The sequence below is a fragment of the Alosa pseudoharengus genome, unplaced genomic scaffold, assembly GCF_046254945.1.
Source record: "Alosa pseudoharengus isolate Yale_2024_CS ecotype anadromous, Long Island Sound unplaced genomic scaffold, YU_APseudo_1.1 YU_APseudo_1.1_scf_15, whole genome shotgun sequence".
NCBI lineage: Eukaryota > Metazoa > Chordata > Actinopteri > Clupeiformes > Clupeidae > Alosa > Alosa pseudoharengus.
The window spans coordinates 24,459,578-24,475,126 of NW_027468620.1; the positions used below are offsets into that span (position 1 = coordinate 24,459,578).

Here is a 15,549-nt window from a genome sequence, read left to right on the forward strand (position 1 = left end):
ACACATGCACACACACACATGCACACAGAAAATACAGGTACAAAGTCTCTCTCATTCTCACTCTTTCACACACATAAATGCACACACACACACATACACACAGACGTACACACCCGCACGCGTGTGCCCAGAAATGGAACCCCCCCCCCCTTCCCTCCCCCTGCTCCCCCAACAGAGTCCCAGCGGTCAGAGCCGGGGGCAGGGGCACGGCCGGATGAACAAGCCCTTGAGCGCCTGGCCCCGGCCGCTGGGATGGGCCAGCACGGACTTGAGAACTTTCCAATGTTGTGTTTGTGAAGTGGGCACCAGAGCAACGATGGTGCCCTCACTGTCAGTGATGTATTACAGCCCAAACAGGCCAGCCCTCCTTCCCTCCCTCCCTCCTTCCTTCACTCTCACTCCTTCTCCCTCCTCCCTCCTTCTTTCTTTCTCTCTCTCTCTCTCTCTCTCGCGCAGCTCTGGGTGGAGAAGTAGTGTAGAACGAATCAAGTCGCTGCCAAACATGACCTCATAGACGTCAGTTCCAGGGTAGTGGAAGACCTCCACTCTCTCTCTCTCTCTCTCTCTCTCTCTCTCTCTCTCTCTTTCTCGTACTCGTTCGTCTCTTCTCATGCTTTTGGTTTCTGCTCTGTCTGCCTCATTCCCGGGTCGCCGTTGCTAGGGCCGTGAGCGGGACAGATCTTCCCCCTGTCAAATCAAATGTGTCTGCTTGCGAAACATCTGGTCATGTGCTTCTACCCCGCAAGGTTCTGGTCGGCCCGTGGCTTTAAGAGGCTGCTCGAGCTCAGGGTGATTGGGTTGGTGTTGAGGGTTTATAAAGCTTCTTTGAATTGAATTGTCGAATGTGTTTGCACAACTGTGCAACTATGTGCATGGAAGCTGTGGCTGCATACTGTTTGTGTTCGTCTGGGTTTGTGCACTTGCTGTGGATGGTTTGTTTGAGTGCGTGCATGTGAATGCGTGAATGTGAATGTGTTTTGCGTGAGAGTGTGTGTCTCTGTTTTGTTAGAGAGTTGGAGAGAGTTTTGTGTGTCTTTTCGTGTGTGTGTGTGTGTGTGTGTGTGTGCGTGTGAGGCCTCGAGCCTGCTGGAGGTCCTCTCTCTGTAGCCCCTGGCTGCTGGCCACTCATGGACCCGCTCCCGTTGGCAAAAGCGTCCTGTTTCACGAGTCCAGCCGATGGTGTGAGCGAGGCGACTGCCGGACAGGCCCACACACACATGTGCGCGCACATCCCCCCCTCCCCACACACACACACATCCACCCCCACACACACACGTCACACATCACAGGTCTGCTAATGGAAAGGCATTAACTGTGTAGTGGTGAGAGGGGCCAGGACAGGAGGGAGTTGGGGAAGAGGAGGAGGAAGAGAAGAAGGAGGAGGAGAAAGGGAAAAGGAAAGGAGGAGGAAAGAGAGAGAGAGAGAGAGAGGAGGAGAGCTTGGTGGAGTGGTGTGTATGTGTGTGTGTGTGTGTGTGTGGGGGGGGGGGGGGTAGATGTAATGGCAGCCCACCAAATCCCGACGCCAACGCTCAGCACCGCTGGAGGGATTAGAGTTGCCCCTGCGCCGGTCTTACCCAAAAGCTCCCTTTAACATTTCCCCTTGTTTTCTTTGGGCATGGGCGACCTGCGGGAGAATGTTCCAGGTAATCCCCCGTAATGTTGGTGGGAATTAGAGGCCGGCAGAAGCCTGTTTCCTCAGGCTCTGCTGTCGCCGCGCTGTTCCTTTCAGCTCGCGCAAAAACGCCAGCATGCCAGCCGGTAATGGAAGCAAGCGGGGGCGAGGAGGAGGGCAGTGTGTGTGCATGTGTGTGTGTGTGTGTGTGAGTGTGTGATTCTCGGAGGGGGCATCAGGGCGTTGAGGGGCTGAGGGAGATGGTAGTTATTAGAAAGTGAGTGTGGCAGTGGGAAGAAGGTGAGAAAGACACCATATGCAGTGTGTGTGTGTGTATGTGTGTATGTGTGTGTGTGTGTGTGTGTGTGTGTGTGTGTGTGTGTGTGTATGTGTGCATGTGGGTGGGGGTGAAGGCGGGGGGAGATTACTGTATGTGTTTAGATGTCAGTGACTCTGGGTCTCTTGTGAATTGCCTGGACTTCTCCTGCCCACAGTATTCTGGGCAAAGCTTTAGCCTCCCTTTGGAAAGGATTTTGGACAGGAACAGCTATGCTTGCACACTGCACACTTGATTTCGGATCTGTAATGAAACATTAAAAGAGACAATTTGTAAATGGACCAAAGAATTAAACAGCACAATACCTGAAGACAGTTGTTTGTTTCTAATGTACAGATTGCTTAGTAAATAAAAAACAAATATACCATGATTTAAAGTACGCAACACAAACAGATGTAAACAGCAAGCCTGTCCTGTGTGTACATGTGTGTGTTGAGAGAGAAAGAGAGAGAGGGGGGAGAACACTGTCTGCTTACATGGCCATCTTCCATTCTATGAAGTGTGTTTGTGATAATTGCAGCCAGCCACAGACGCCTGTGCTGCTGCTGAAGCGGCTGCTGTTGGTCCGTGTGGAGCGGCTGGCTGATTAAAGTGGGTGGGTGTAGGGAGAGGAGAGGAGAGGAGAGTGTGTGGGGGAGAGGGAATGGAGGAGGTAGTGGATGGAGGTGGCTGGGTGGAGGCGAGAGGGGTAGGGTGGGGTGGTGGTGGTGTGGTGGTCTGTGAGAGTAAATGGAATTTCTGCAGCAAACAGCTGGACTAGTTTATTTAAACACATCCAGGGCTGAGTGACTGACCTGAGATTGACTTAGCACAGGGGGTGGAGCAAAGATGGAATTTTATGACTTTTGAGGCTGAGATTAGAAAGAGGAGAGAGTGAGTGTGTGTGTGTGCGTGTGCGCGCGTGTAAGGGAAAAAAAGAGAGAAGGAGAGATGCTCTTATTTATGATTTCCCCCTGAAGGCATGTCGACATGTGACGGAATAGTAGAATAACTAATTACTTAAGTAAATGGATCTCTGCCCGAGACATACTAGATAATAAAGTTCCTCCTCTCACTAGAGAGGTGTGATATGGGGGGAGGTGTGTGTGTGTGTGTGTGTGTGATTACCAAAATGAGGAAGGAGTGGGGGATATTATGAACATGGCAACAGAGACCACTGACAATATCCCAGTAGTAACTCTGTGATAACATGCCTTCACTCATACAAATTAAGGATCAATATTCCCTATGGGCTCAGCTGAGACGGTTTATTGTAAATTATGAATTCATTTTGGAATTCTGACAGCGGTTTATTAGTCAAAGCGTCAATTTATGGTAATACTTTATCTGAGTATTTTTTTTTGATGGTGATTTTTTTATCTTTTTCAAAATAGCTGTTCTTTGAAAGTCGGTGAAAATGTTACTGCTCTCCAAGCGCGATTGAGATAGACACGGTGAAAAGCAACCTTTTGTATCTCTAATCCAGATCTTTCCAGCAATGGTTATTAAATTATTCCCCAATTGGTCACGCAACAAAGGCAGCTGATGAAAAAGACAATTTCTTGCTTTTAATTGGCCATTTCACGTGCTGTTTGTGCTACACCTGTGCGTTTGTAATGAGAATGGGGCATTAGTGAGACTCTGGCAGACGTGACTGCAATCAGTTCCACTCGCTCATGAGCAGCCATCTCTCCTCAGTGTGTGCAGACAGAGAAATGAGCTATGCAGTAATGTACTGGAGGAAACACACACACACACACACACTCACACACACACACACACACACACACACAAACACACACACACACACACACACACACACAACTAATGGAAATTGTGAGAGAGAAGAGGAGGGTGATAGCTCTTAATTTTATCATTTGTTAACCCTTAAAGGAGTACCGTCACACCGGTGTGACGGGAATGTTGAGAAATGAACGTTCTAAAGAATATCTGGGTTCATTGAATTCAACATAGAATTTTAGAACCTTCAATTGTTGCGGAACTTAGAATGTTCAAAAACCTACACCCGCCCTGTGTTATTGTTTTTTTCCTTCTTCTCCTCCTCCTCATTTTCTCCTTCTGCTTTCCCTCCTTTTTTTTTTGCGACCAACTTTAGAAGTGCCACCAGTGGCGTTCGGGCTCCAAAATAGCCCCCCATTGTCCCCTCGCGGCCCGGGCCTGAATAGTCGGGCTCATTGTGCGCCGATGGGAAGTCGAAACTGAACAGGGCCATAAACGCAGGGCCTATGGCGCGGAAGGGGTCGCACAAAGGTGAACTTTAACTCCTAATGGCGCACCCCCCCCCCCCCCCCCCTCCAGGCCGGGTTCTCCCTCTCCCTGCGCGGCCCTTGCCGCTCTTTGATTGCCTTCTTAACCGTCAGCACAGAGGCGTCCGGCTGGCTCACACAACAGAGCATGACCATTCTTTCTCTTTTCCTCACACTCCTACAGACCCCTCCTTCCCTCGCTCTCCCTCCCACCCTTTCCTCCTTCCCTCTCTCCCTCCCTCCCTCCCTCCCTCCCTCCCTCCCTCGTTACCTCCCTCCATCCCCCTGCCTGGTATTGTGTAGCACTTGTCCTTTGTTCAGATCCTTGGTGCATCTGGCCTTAGATATGGTGGTGTGGAGGAGAGCAAGAGGAAGCGTGAGATACCAGGTTTTTTTTCCACGAGAGAATGGATCAGGCAATTTCCCCATTTCAAAAGTGTGTGAGAGTGTGTGTGTGAGAGTGAGAGACAGAGAGAGGAAAAGGAGTGTGTGTGTGTGTGTGTGTGTGTGTGTGTGTGTGTGTGTGTGTGTGTGTGTGTGTGTGTGTGTGTGTGTGTGTGTGTGTGTGTGTGTGTGTGTGTGTGTGTGCGTGTGTGTGTGTGTGTGTGTGTGTGTGTGAGAGAGAAAGAGAGAGAGAGAGAGAGGAAAATCCAAACGGCAGAGGTCAGCAGATAGACAACACTGACCCTCCCCTGACCCCGGCCTGAGATGGAGAGAGCAATAAAAAGAATGCCGGGCCGAGACTCCCCCAGTACTGCAGGCTGGTGGTGATAAAACTCCAGACATTCCCTCATTTGATGGTGCACTGCCATGTCCGTACATTCTTCTCCTCTCTCTCTCTCTCTCTCTCTCTCTCTCTCTCTCTCCGTGTTTTGTGTGTGTGTGCGTGTGTGTTTCTATTTTTCTTCGGATGTCTCTTAAGTTGATGTTTCCCATGTCTTGACAGGGACATGGGAAGACTCAGATTCAGGAGGCATTAGACAAATATAAAAGCAGGGGATAAGCACTCTCATTAAGGAAAGCTAGCAGATGCCTGCTTGAGCAACTCTTTGTCTGCTGTCTCTTTTCTCTTCCCTTCTTTCTCTCTTTCTCTCTCTTTCTCTCTGTCTCTGTGCCTTTCTCTCTTTTTTTCTCCACCCCACCCCAACCTTCTCTCTCCTCCCTTGCTTTTTTGCCTTGAAAAGAGTAGTGTGGCTATTGTTTCCTTAAAAGTCTACTAATTCCCCCCTCAAAAGATGAAATGGAAGTGCCCAACTGGGGCAACAGCAGGAGGACATAAATCAAGTCGGGACTCCTGAGCTTGCTCTCCTGGAGGTCAGCACAGGTCACAGGGTCATTTCAGAAGGGTTTTAGGCAAAGCGAGGCCAAAGAGGTCTTTAACGCTGGGCGGGGTGGGGGGTGGGAGTCACAGACTATGTATGCCAGATATGTTTTTGTCATGATATTTCATGCACACGCGGAACCTCAGGTGCTGAAAACAACCCCAAGCTCTCGGAGACCGTGTCGGTTTAAAACAAAACAAAATGAAATCGTTGGCTTAACACATCCCACATTACGTTTTGTTTTCCTCTTAAACAAAGTCTAGGAAGACTGTGTGAGAAGCAAGAGAGAGAAGAAAAAAAAGAGGAAAAAGGGAAAGGAACAACCTAACTTGCTCTCGTTCCGTCGTGACATTTTTCTGTCCGCAAACTTTTCCCACACAAATTTCATTCCTGTGGTTGCTGCCAAGTCAAGAATCAGAACATGAGACAGCCTCGCAGTAAGGTGGAGGAGGAGTAGGACGACGACAACGAGAAAAGAAAAACGACATGGCAATTCTCTCGTGAGCTAAGAAAGTGAACAAAAAAAAAACTGGATTCAAGTGGATTCACAAAGGCTCTCTGTTTGCTTTGCTGAAACGATGTATGTTGAAGGCCTACAAGTTTGTACAAGCCAGGAGCTCTTGTGAGTTCAGCTTATGTTGCTCTTGCAGTTATAGCATGATTTTAGCACGGCCCCTCCCTGCCCTCCGATTTGACGTGTTACAGAAGGGAACGTCAGTCCTTCCGTCCTCACCTCCCTGTAGCTGTCAGGCTTGATCTGCACAGCATTACGGGGCGAATTTGACAACAGGGCCGTGAGAAACTAGGACAACCGACTTGTAGAAAAATTGCAGACTTCCCACTGGCATTTTTCCGTTACTGCAGCACCAAATTTTTTACTTGTTCTTGGTGTAGTTCTCCAGTATTGTAAGTGATATTGAAATTGACCATGTGTTTGTCTTTGCTTTTTGTCTTCTCTCTCTGCACAGGTTCATAAATGCAAGAAGGAGAATAGTTCAGCCCATGATTGACCAGTCTAATCGAGCAGGCAAGTCTCCCATAGTTACTGTATTCAAGTCGCACAGGCGAAAGCCCTCCACAAGCCATGCACCCGGAGGTCCCCCGGCCGGTAAATAAATACGTTGTGAAGTCTGGATTACGGCAACTTATTGACCACTAAAATTCATCAAATTAACCCCAAACTAATCGCTCGGTCTTGGACCCTTTGATTTGTCCGATTACATGAAGCACAAACAAACAAGAGCAAACTGAAGTGATAAAATTAAACTTATTCATACCATAACTCCTGAGTGAGAACTCATGTCAGCCTGATGTCAGAGACTTTCGATTGCTCCTCTCCAGTTAGCTCTCACCACCCTGGAAGACTACAGGAGAGATAGAGATACAGAGCCTACAATGCAGTTGTATTGGCCAATTAAGGATGGATTTGTGGATTTTTCAAATTGAAAATAATAATAAAAATAATTTGTAGTTTTTCTCTTCTTTGCTTCTCGGCTTCTCTCTACTCCCTGCTGCAGTGAGTGAGCGGTCCCCTGGTGCATGGCTTGTTGTGGACTGCTGTAAACTTTATTACCTGTAATAGGGGTCAGGGGTCAGCCTGGCGTTAGGGACTCAGTAAAGTTCAAAAGCATTCACTGGGGTTGAGTTGTTGTTTTTGCTTGAATAACCCCCAAACAGCATATATCTGCAGTAAGTGGATTTCTATGGGTTGGCTAGTTAGGAAGGGGGGATGGTGGAAGTATCTCTGGCTTCTTCCTGGCTACAGTGAAGTATTTTTGTCAATTTTCGTATGTCATATTTGTATATCCACTGTGTCCAAATACATTTGAAAACTCAAAAGATCAGAAACAAGTAAACAAACTAAGGTATGGGTAAAGTCATATGCATTAATTTAGAATGTGGAGGTCATTATCATGGTGTCTGCTCACCCCAGAATGTTTCCTAGCTGATAGCGTCACAATGAGACAGCCAGACAAACAGGGGTGGGTAGCTTCAGACTGCGTACATTAACAGATGATGTAGCTTCAGCCATGGAAACTTAATTAAAAGCACTAATTGACCACTGTCCCATGCCCTCTCCCCCACCTCCCCCCTCTCCTCCTCCAGTAAGTCAAGGAGCTCCCTATAACCCAGATGGTCAGCCCATGGGTGGGTTTGTCATGGACGGACAGCAGCACATGGGAATCAGACCACCTGGTAAGACTTTGGCGTGTCTCCCCGTCTCACCCCGCTGTCTCCCTTGCAAACCTCCACCTTCCCACAAGCCTCTGGTCTCTCTCTCTCTCTCTCTCTCTCTCTCTCTCTCTCTCTTTCTCTCTCTCTCTCACATACACACACACACACACACACACACACACACCTACTAACACATTCAGACACACATGCATGCAGGGGAAGGGCCCCCTGCAATGACTGGCACAGGTGTAGGCCATCACATCACACCCCCTCACACCCTCTTCGTCTCTCATTTCCTAGTTCTCTCTTTCTTTGTCTCTCTCTTTCTCGCTCTCTCTCTCTCTCTCTCTCACACCATTGGTAGTAATCCCTACCCTTTTCTCAGAACTCAAGCCTTGTGGTTTTGGTCACTGTCTAACAACCCACGACCTTATGCCCCCATACAAATTCAAACCATTTGCAAAGGGGCCTTTCCACCACCCCTTCCATCCTGCGGTTATTAATCTTGGTGTAATCTTTTTTTATGATATTCATATTTAATGCCCGGCTTGGCTTCTAACCTTTACTGCTTTTCACAAATGTGGGATTGCGCTTTAGATTCTCGTCTACCTCTGTGTCTTCAGCTGTCGGTGTCTTTTTTTTCTCATCTTCTGGTGTTCTTCTTTCCCTGTTTCTCTCCTTCTAGGGCCTATGAGTGGAATGGGCATGAATATGGGAATGGAGGGACAGTGGCACTACATGTAACCTTCTTCTAGTTAACCAATCGCAAAGCAAAGGGGGAAGTAAGTACAAAAAGCAAGACAACAACAACCACAAGGGCTTCCAAGCTCACCATGCTCTCTCACAACTGGTCCTGTTTCAGCCCTAGCAGGGTACCATGCTCTCTCACAACTGGTCCTGTTTCAGCCCTAGCAGGGTACCATGCTCATTCACAACTGGTCTAATTTCAGCCCTAGCAGGGTACCATGCTCATTCACAACTGGTCTAGTTTCAGCCCTAGCAGGGTACCATGCTCATTCACAACTGGTCTAGTTTTAGCCCTAGCAGGGTACCATGCTCATTCACAACTGGTCTAGTTTTAGCCCTAGCAGGGTTGACACATTTCCTTTGCTGTGTCCCCCCCCCCCCCCCCCCCTCTTTACTTACGTTTATAAAGGATTAAGTGCTTTTTTGGATATTTCTGAAATCTTTCAGATTTGGCTCTCTCGTTCTGGTGATGTTTTCTGCTGCTTTTCAAACAAAGCTCAATTTTTCTTGGCTACATACTGTCCTGGCCTTCCCTCAATCTCTCTCTCTCTCTATCCTCTCTTATTCTTTCTTTCATGTAGTGTTTGTTTCTCTTTGATGATAAGGTACTTTGTGTTTGTGTGACTTTTTATCCCTGCCCCTCACTTTGACACATTTACTGGCCACACGACTAAACATTGCATAGAGTAACATGGGAGAAAGAGAGAAGAAAAAACATGGCTGAGTGTGGGCTGGAGAAAGAGCAAAAGAGAGAGAGAGAGGCAGACGAGGAGAGAGTAGAAGAAGGGAGGGGGTGAGTGGCACAAGGAAAGGGGGGGTGTGTGGGGGGTGGTGCTGGTGACGGGGAGGGCGGGGCGGGTGAGACTGGGGTTTGGGTAAGGGGGTGGGTTAGCAGGATGTTACCATAGCAACAGACTGATTGGCAAAATGTAAGCAGTCTGCAGCAGTGCAAGCAGAGGAAAGTGCATGTCCCCAAAGTGTCATAAATCTGCCTTACTGCAGTTGATGCATGAGTTACATTAATGCACTAACCTGTGCAGCAGTACCAAAACCCCCCCTCAGCCTTACCCTTACACAACCACAGTGAAAAACAGACACTTCACCACTCAGAGACGTCATTTCAGTTACCATGTTCCAGTCTCTGCGTGTGTGTCTGCACGCTTTCTAATGCTGTGATATTGATATTTACTTGCTATGTGGTTGTTGTTGTTTTTTCTCCTTGTCAGGCTGTCATAATGGGATTACTGATGGGGAAGGAAGGGGAAATAAACTAGTCCAGAATGGAGGTGTGCTCAGCAGGGTAGGGAGCTTAGCTCAGCCTAATTGACTATATCCAAATTAAATATGCCATCAGAGGGAGTGTGACAAATGGATTTGACTTGTTCAGTATACAAAAATAGAGATCATTAATGCTTCTGGGCATGGGCTGCCTGCGAAGCTGCAAATATTCATACTTCCCACCGTCAGCTGACCAGCATTCACTCTCTCTCTCTCTGTCTCTTTCACACACACACACACACACACACACATGCAATGTTGCTGCATTTGCTGCCATGTTCAAGACAGCTACCTCTTTCTTTTCTTTTAGCTGTCCTTTCTTTTTTTCCTCATAGCTCGCAAGTATTTTATTTGTGTGTCTGTGTGTGTGTGCGTGTGTGAGTGTGTGTGTGTGTGTGTGTGTGTGTGTGTGTGTGTGTGTGTCTAAACATGGAGAGTGATTCCCTGTGTCCAAACGGCCTCGTTCCAGCAGCTGCCATGGTTCCCAGTAGACTAGGCAGAAACCTGCTTTAAGCAGACTCAATTTGCTTGCTGAATTCCGTAATTGGGCCGCGTGTGGAATCTTAGATGAGATGGGTACAAGGGGAAAAGGGAGAGACAGTGAAGGAGGAGAGGGAGGCAAGAGATGGCAAGAGAGAGGAAGAGAGAGAGGTAGAGGGTGACAGAAATATGTCGCGGTGGCTGACAATGCTCTGTCTTTATGACTTCATCGCTGGAATTTGCTGGCTTGTCTAATTTAAATATTGTTACTTTAGTTTCTAGGTCAATTAAATGTAAGTGATGTGTTATATTCTTCATGACCAATTAAATTAATAGGTTATTACAAAAAACGTTATCTTATTTGATTAAGAGAGCAAGGGTTCATTATATTTTATAAGCAATTTTCATTAGTTGGGACATTTTCCTTAAGGCTAAATTAAGTAGTCATTTGCCGGGGAGACCTGAAATGAAGGTGTTTCTAGCAGTAACACTGCAACATTACTTAAAACCAAAGCCAATTAAATCTACTTAGAGCGTTATGCTTTCTACCCATGACGATTATAGAGCTTATAGCTTTTGGAAACAATACACCTGTCAGTACAGATAAGACTGAGCAACTCAAGCAGAAAACGGGAGACCCTTTGATAGCTGACTGGAAGTACTGTTTCATGAGGAATTTCTCCCCCTCTATTCTTTTTGCTCCTCAAAATTAGCCAAGGGTGGGCAAAAAATTGCAATTTATTTTTTTCCCCAGACAATGGCGATCACAGCGAGAGCATTAATTACAGGCATATAGGTGGCATAACACAACCCCCCCCCCCTCCACACACACACACACACACACACACACACATACACACACACAGTCCAATTGCTTCCCCAAACGCTAGTGCTAGGCTTAGCTCAACTCACCCGCTAACCCTATGCAGTCCGAGCCCTGCTGGAGTTCGCCTTTGTCTGCAAATTCATTCCTCCCAATTATTAGGCGCAAGTTTGTTAACCTTCTGCAGGGTCAACATCTCCCCTTTTGGGGAGGAGGCGGGGGGGGGGGGGTGAACTTTTACTTTTAAGTAACAGAAAAAAACAAGGTCCAGGGGGACTTAGCCCTCATATTGTCTGTGCAAATATCCCCTGTTGATTTGCCCCCTCTGTACTGCTGGGAATGGCCAAGCAGTGGAACTCAATGTATTGATTGGCTTATTAAGGGAAAAAACGTATTAGCAGTGTGTGCCTTTTCAACCACGCACTCCATTTCCCCCTCCTCTATTCTCTCTCTCTTTCTCTCCCCCGATAGAATTGATGTTTCATCTGCACAGCTTTCATTAACAATGTGTTCAAGGATTGAAATCAGGGAAGATTGAAAAATCGAAAGACACACAATAGGTTTACCTCGCCTATTGTACCACCGCACGACAAGAGAATCACATGTTCATTTGAGAAGAGCCGGGTGAACAACGCTAGTTAATGAAATTGTTAATGACCGCTGTGTGCTCTCTTTCGCTCTCTCTATTTCTTTCTCTCCCTCATTTGTGCCTCCCCTACTTTTGTGGCCATTAATGATGGTGAAGTGTTTTTTTCCCCTTCTCCTCCAATGTGCTGGAGGAATGTGTACACTCAGAGGTGAGAGCCCACAGGTGAAGGCCTAGCCTGTTACACCCCTCTCTCCTGTAATTGGAGCACAATGGCTTTCTGTTCTTAAGGCAGGTTTAGTTGTGTCTGCTCCGGTAATGGGAGGGAGAAGATGGATAAAGAGCCAAATTGCCTGTTGGTGCTTCATAGGAAAACACACTGTGTTCCATATGATGAAATAGCAAGATGATGTAAAATATTAAGCCATTTATATACAGTATGTTTATAAGCCTTAATTATGTGCCCCAAAGCACAACATAGTCCCACATAATTCAACATAGTTCTTTTAGTTGGAGGGCAATTTTTGCATTGTATCTATTTTCTCATACAAGTTTGACCAAACTCCTGCTGGTATTGTTTCATAGAGAACCAGGAGTTCAGACGTCCTTTCCTAATATGGGCATAAACAGTCAAACATGAAAGTCATTCAATGCTCAAAAATTTCCGTGCCCTTCAACATGGCTATGACTCACGAAGCACAATGCAATAGGCATTTTTTTTTTTTTAAAAGAGGCTGTTGATCACTGATTAGGAGCGAAACTCACAGTCTCGGTCAAACTCACATTTTCAGTATCCCTTACCTCACACAGCTGCAAGATTAACAAAACTTAAAAAAGCTCCCCACTAACAGAGATGACTGGACTGAGCAAAACAATAGGGTGACCTCAGTGAAGGGCAGGCTTCTGGTTGGATTGCTCCTTTAGATTATGGCCCATCCGAGGCCTGATGGATCCTTCAGTGAGCACAGCTCTGCTGTGCAAGAGGGAGCAGAGTGCCTTGTTCGGAGCAGGCAGAGGGTCTCCAGAGACCGAGCCATGCACTGAACATGTGCGCCAGTCATCCTCGCCACTTATTCATTAAAGGAAAGCCTGCTCGCTTGCTCGGGAAGGTTATTTTTAATATCGCCAAACCAACCACCCCACCGTGTTCGGATTCAAGCGTTAACAAAAGGAAATCCATTTTGAGAGCAGCACGCCACTTTAAAACCGTGAATGTGTGTCCATCCAGTTGTGTCATCATCTCGATTTTGAATCCAAAGTAAACTAGATAATCCTCAATTGTAAATCATTCCGGAGAAGATTTTATTCTACTGTATGTATCCTGTTATTTATATGAAGTAGCACTTGGTTTGTTAATAACTGAACTAATCCACATCTCTCTGTGTTGTTTTCCCCTCCCCCAGGACTGCAGGGCATGCTTGGGGATTACCTGTCTCATGGCGGTCCAGTGGGTATGGGCATGGTTCAACCGAGCTACAGCGGCCCCCCGATGCCCCCCCACTCTGCTCAGTTGCGACACGGGCCTCCTATGCACTCCTACATTCCTGGACACCCCCACCACCCAGCGATGTTGATGCACGGAGGACCACCACATCCCGTCATGCCCATGTCTGCACCCAGCCCTCGCGTGCCCCACCCTGGCGGTCCCACCATGGGGGAACCTGTCATGGACATCCACGCCCAGTAGTTTTTTAAGGGGATTCTTATAAAAAAAACTTGCGAGTTGCGATTGAAAGAAGCTAAACTGTGATGCATTGGTGTGTGTCCCCCCCCCTACCTACCCCACTCCAACCCCCCCCCCCCTCCTCCCCCATCGGGCAAATGTGGCCCCCCATTACATATTGACTTCTTGCAGAGATTGAAGAGCTCTTCTCATGGCAACAGATTCGGACCGAGAGAAAAGCCAATGTCTGCACTCTTTGGGACACTTAGAAACACAAGGTGCCCTTTGCATAGGTTCAAACTGAGAGAGAGAAAAGAAGAGAAAGAGAGAGAGATTGAAATTATTACTATATCAACTCCTAGAGGGAGGGAGGAGGACATATTGTATACTGTTGTAAAATTGCTTTGGACTCTCAAGAGAACTGAGAACTGGGAATTAAGTATTGTAAATGCTATCGTATTGTTCTGCATATTATGTTGTTTCTAATAGATTTTTTAAAAAAGGATGTGAACTTTTTTCTTTCCACACTATGTGTGTGCCATCTCCATAGACCTCTGACTTCCTACCCCTATCACCTTGCATTTAAAAAAAGAAAAACAAAAGTATGTGAATAAATCAAAAATTCGTTGAAAATCATTTGGCAGGCCTTTCTTGAAAACTTTTTTTTTTGTTAAAGATGCCACATTTAGATGCTTGGGTATACGTCTACGGGCTGTTGGGTCAGCTCCTCCTGAATGACGACGGAATGCTCAGAATTTCTTCAATGTCTTCAGTCTCTGTTGTCACACAGGGCTTGAATTTGCATACCTAATTCATGTGTTCACCAGTTGAATTGGCCTTACCAGATGTTCAGCAGGAATTGTTGATGGAAGATGACAGTGCAAAAAGTGTGTGTGTGTGTGTGTGTGCGTGTGTGTGTGTGTGTTGAGGCTGAGAGAGTGCATGAAACTGTGGGTGTGTGTAAGTATCTTTCTAAGTGGATATCCAATTGTCATAACAGCTATTCAAGAATGGATTTGCTGGAACAACTGCCACCTATACATACTGAAAATGAGCTGATCTTTTTGTATGACATCAATCATACATGCTCTTTCCCAGTGGTACCGTGGAAACTTTATGTGTACATTGTAAATGAATAAATTTTGTGTATAAAAAGAGTGAAAACAAATATGAGCTGTAATGTCACTAGTTGTTTTATTTGACTACCTTGAGATAAACTCGAATGTTGTGTTACACATTTTGGATTTTTTCCCTTTACTCATAGAACTATGAAGTGCTGTTGTAGTCAGTATCATCTTCATAAGCAGTTACAAGTTATACAATTAGACTGAAATGATCAACAAATAGACCACAACCTGTTTAAAAACAGAAGATTATGAGAAAATACTTCAAATGTGGAATGTATTAGGCCTACAATACGTAAGTGTAACCATTTGAAATATTCAGAGAACAGTTAAAAGCTATTGGGCTCCTATGGCACCTTTTGTCTCCTATGGGCTTTGCTCTTTTAGGCTGGGGCTAAAGATAGCTTTCATAAATGAGCTAACGTGATCTTTTTACACATTATATGCTGCGTTTTCTTTGAATTCGTCATAATATGAGTTTAAAAGCTATAAAAGGCTGCCAGATGCAACGGCAACAAAGAGGTAAGCTATTCAGAAGAGGGGTTATGCGAATCCCTGTGGAGTCACAAGAACTTGTAAGGGGACGTGTTCAGCAAGGCCAGTGTTATCATAGCCGAGTAGATTTCAGCGTAAAGCAATTTATATCGACGTGGAAATGACTGACCCCTCACTAGAATCAGTTTATCTGGGATTGTACTGTAGTCCAACAGGTTCTGCCTGGCGTATGAGAAGAGGTCTGCATAAACTGTACTCTCCTTCCCCCACGTCTTCTGGGCGAAGACTAAGCGCAACAAATCCGCGCATTGTGCTAGCATTCTTCTACACAAATGGCGAAGAGAGAGGAGATGAGGGCTGTGAGGGTGGGGGACGAATATAAACACAGAATTGCCCCTCGTTTAGCATTAAAATTCATTTAGATAAAATTGCCAGAAACATTTAAATGGGAAGATTAGTTCCCCCTCACGCCTTATTGCACACAGTCAATGGCTTCGAAAAGAACGCCTGCAAGTAGCCCGATGTCCTCTCAAGCCGACTGTCACAGACGTCTATAGTGAAAGACCGAAGGCGAAAGTTAACTTGAAACGTGAACTAACCTGCAAGGCTTGCATCAGTACGTTTGTTTCTCTAAAACAACAAAGTATTTTGATAGACT

The 15,549-nt window shown here is 46.2% G+C and overlaps 1 protein-coding gene across 1 annotated transcript in view; it reads left to right on the forward strand.

The window, feature by feature from the left end:
* Positions 1-14,507, forward strand: part of meis1b (Meis homeobox 1 b) — a 99,299-nt gene extending 84,792 nt beyond the window's left edge. The window contains exons 10-12 of the mRNA XM_076285980.1: positions 6,489-6,547; positions 7,627-7,716; positions 13,013-14,507. Of these exons, the coding sequence (XP_076142095.1) occupies positions 6,489-6,547; positions 7,627-7,716; positions 13,013-13,296 (433 nt within the window). The 3' untranslated portion in view covers positions 13,297-14,507. The remainder of the gene's footprint in view (positions 1-6,488; positions 6,548-7,626; positions 7,717-13,012) is intronic.
* Positions 14,508-15,549: the final 1,042 nt, after the last annotated feature.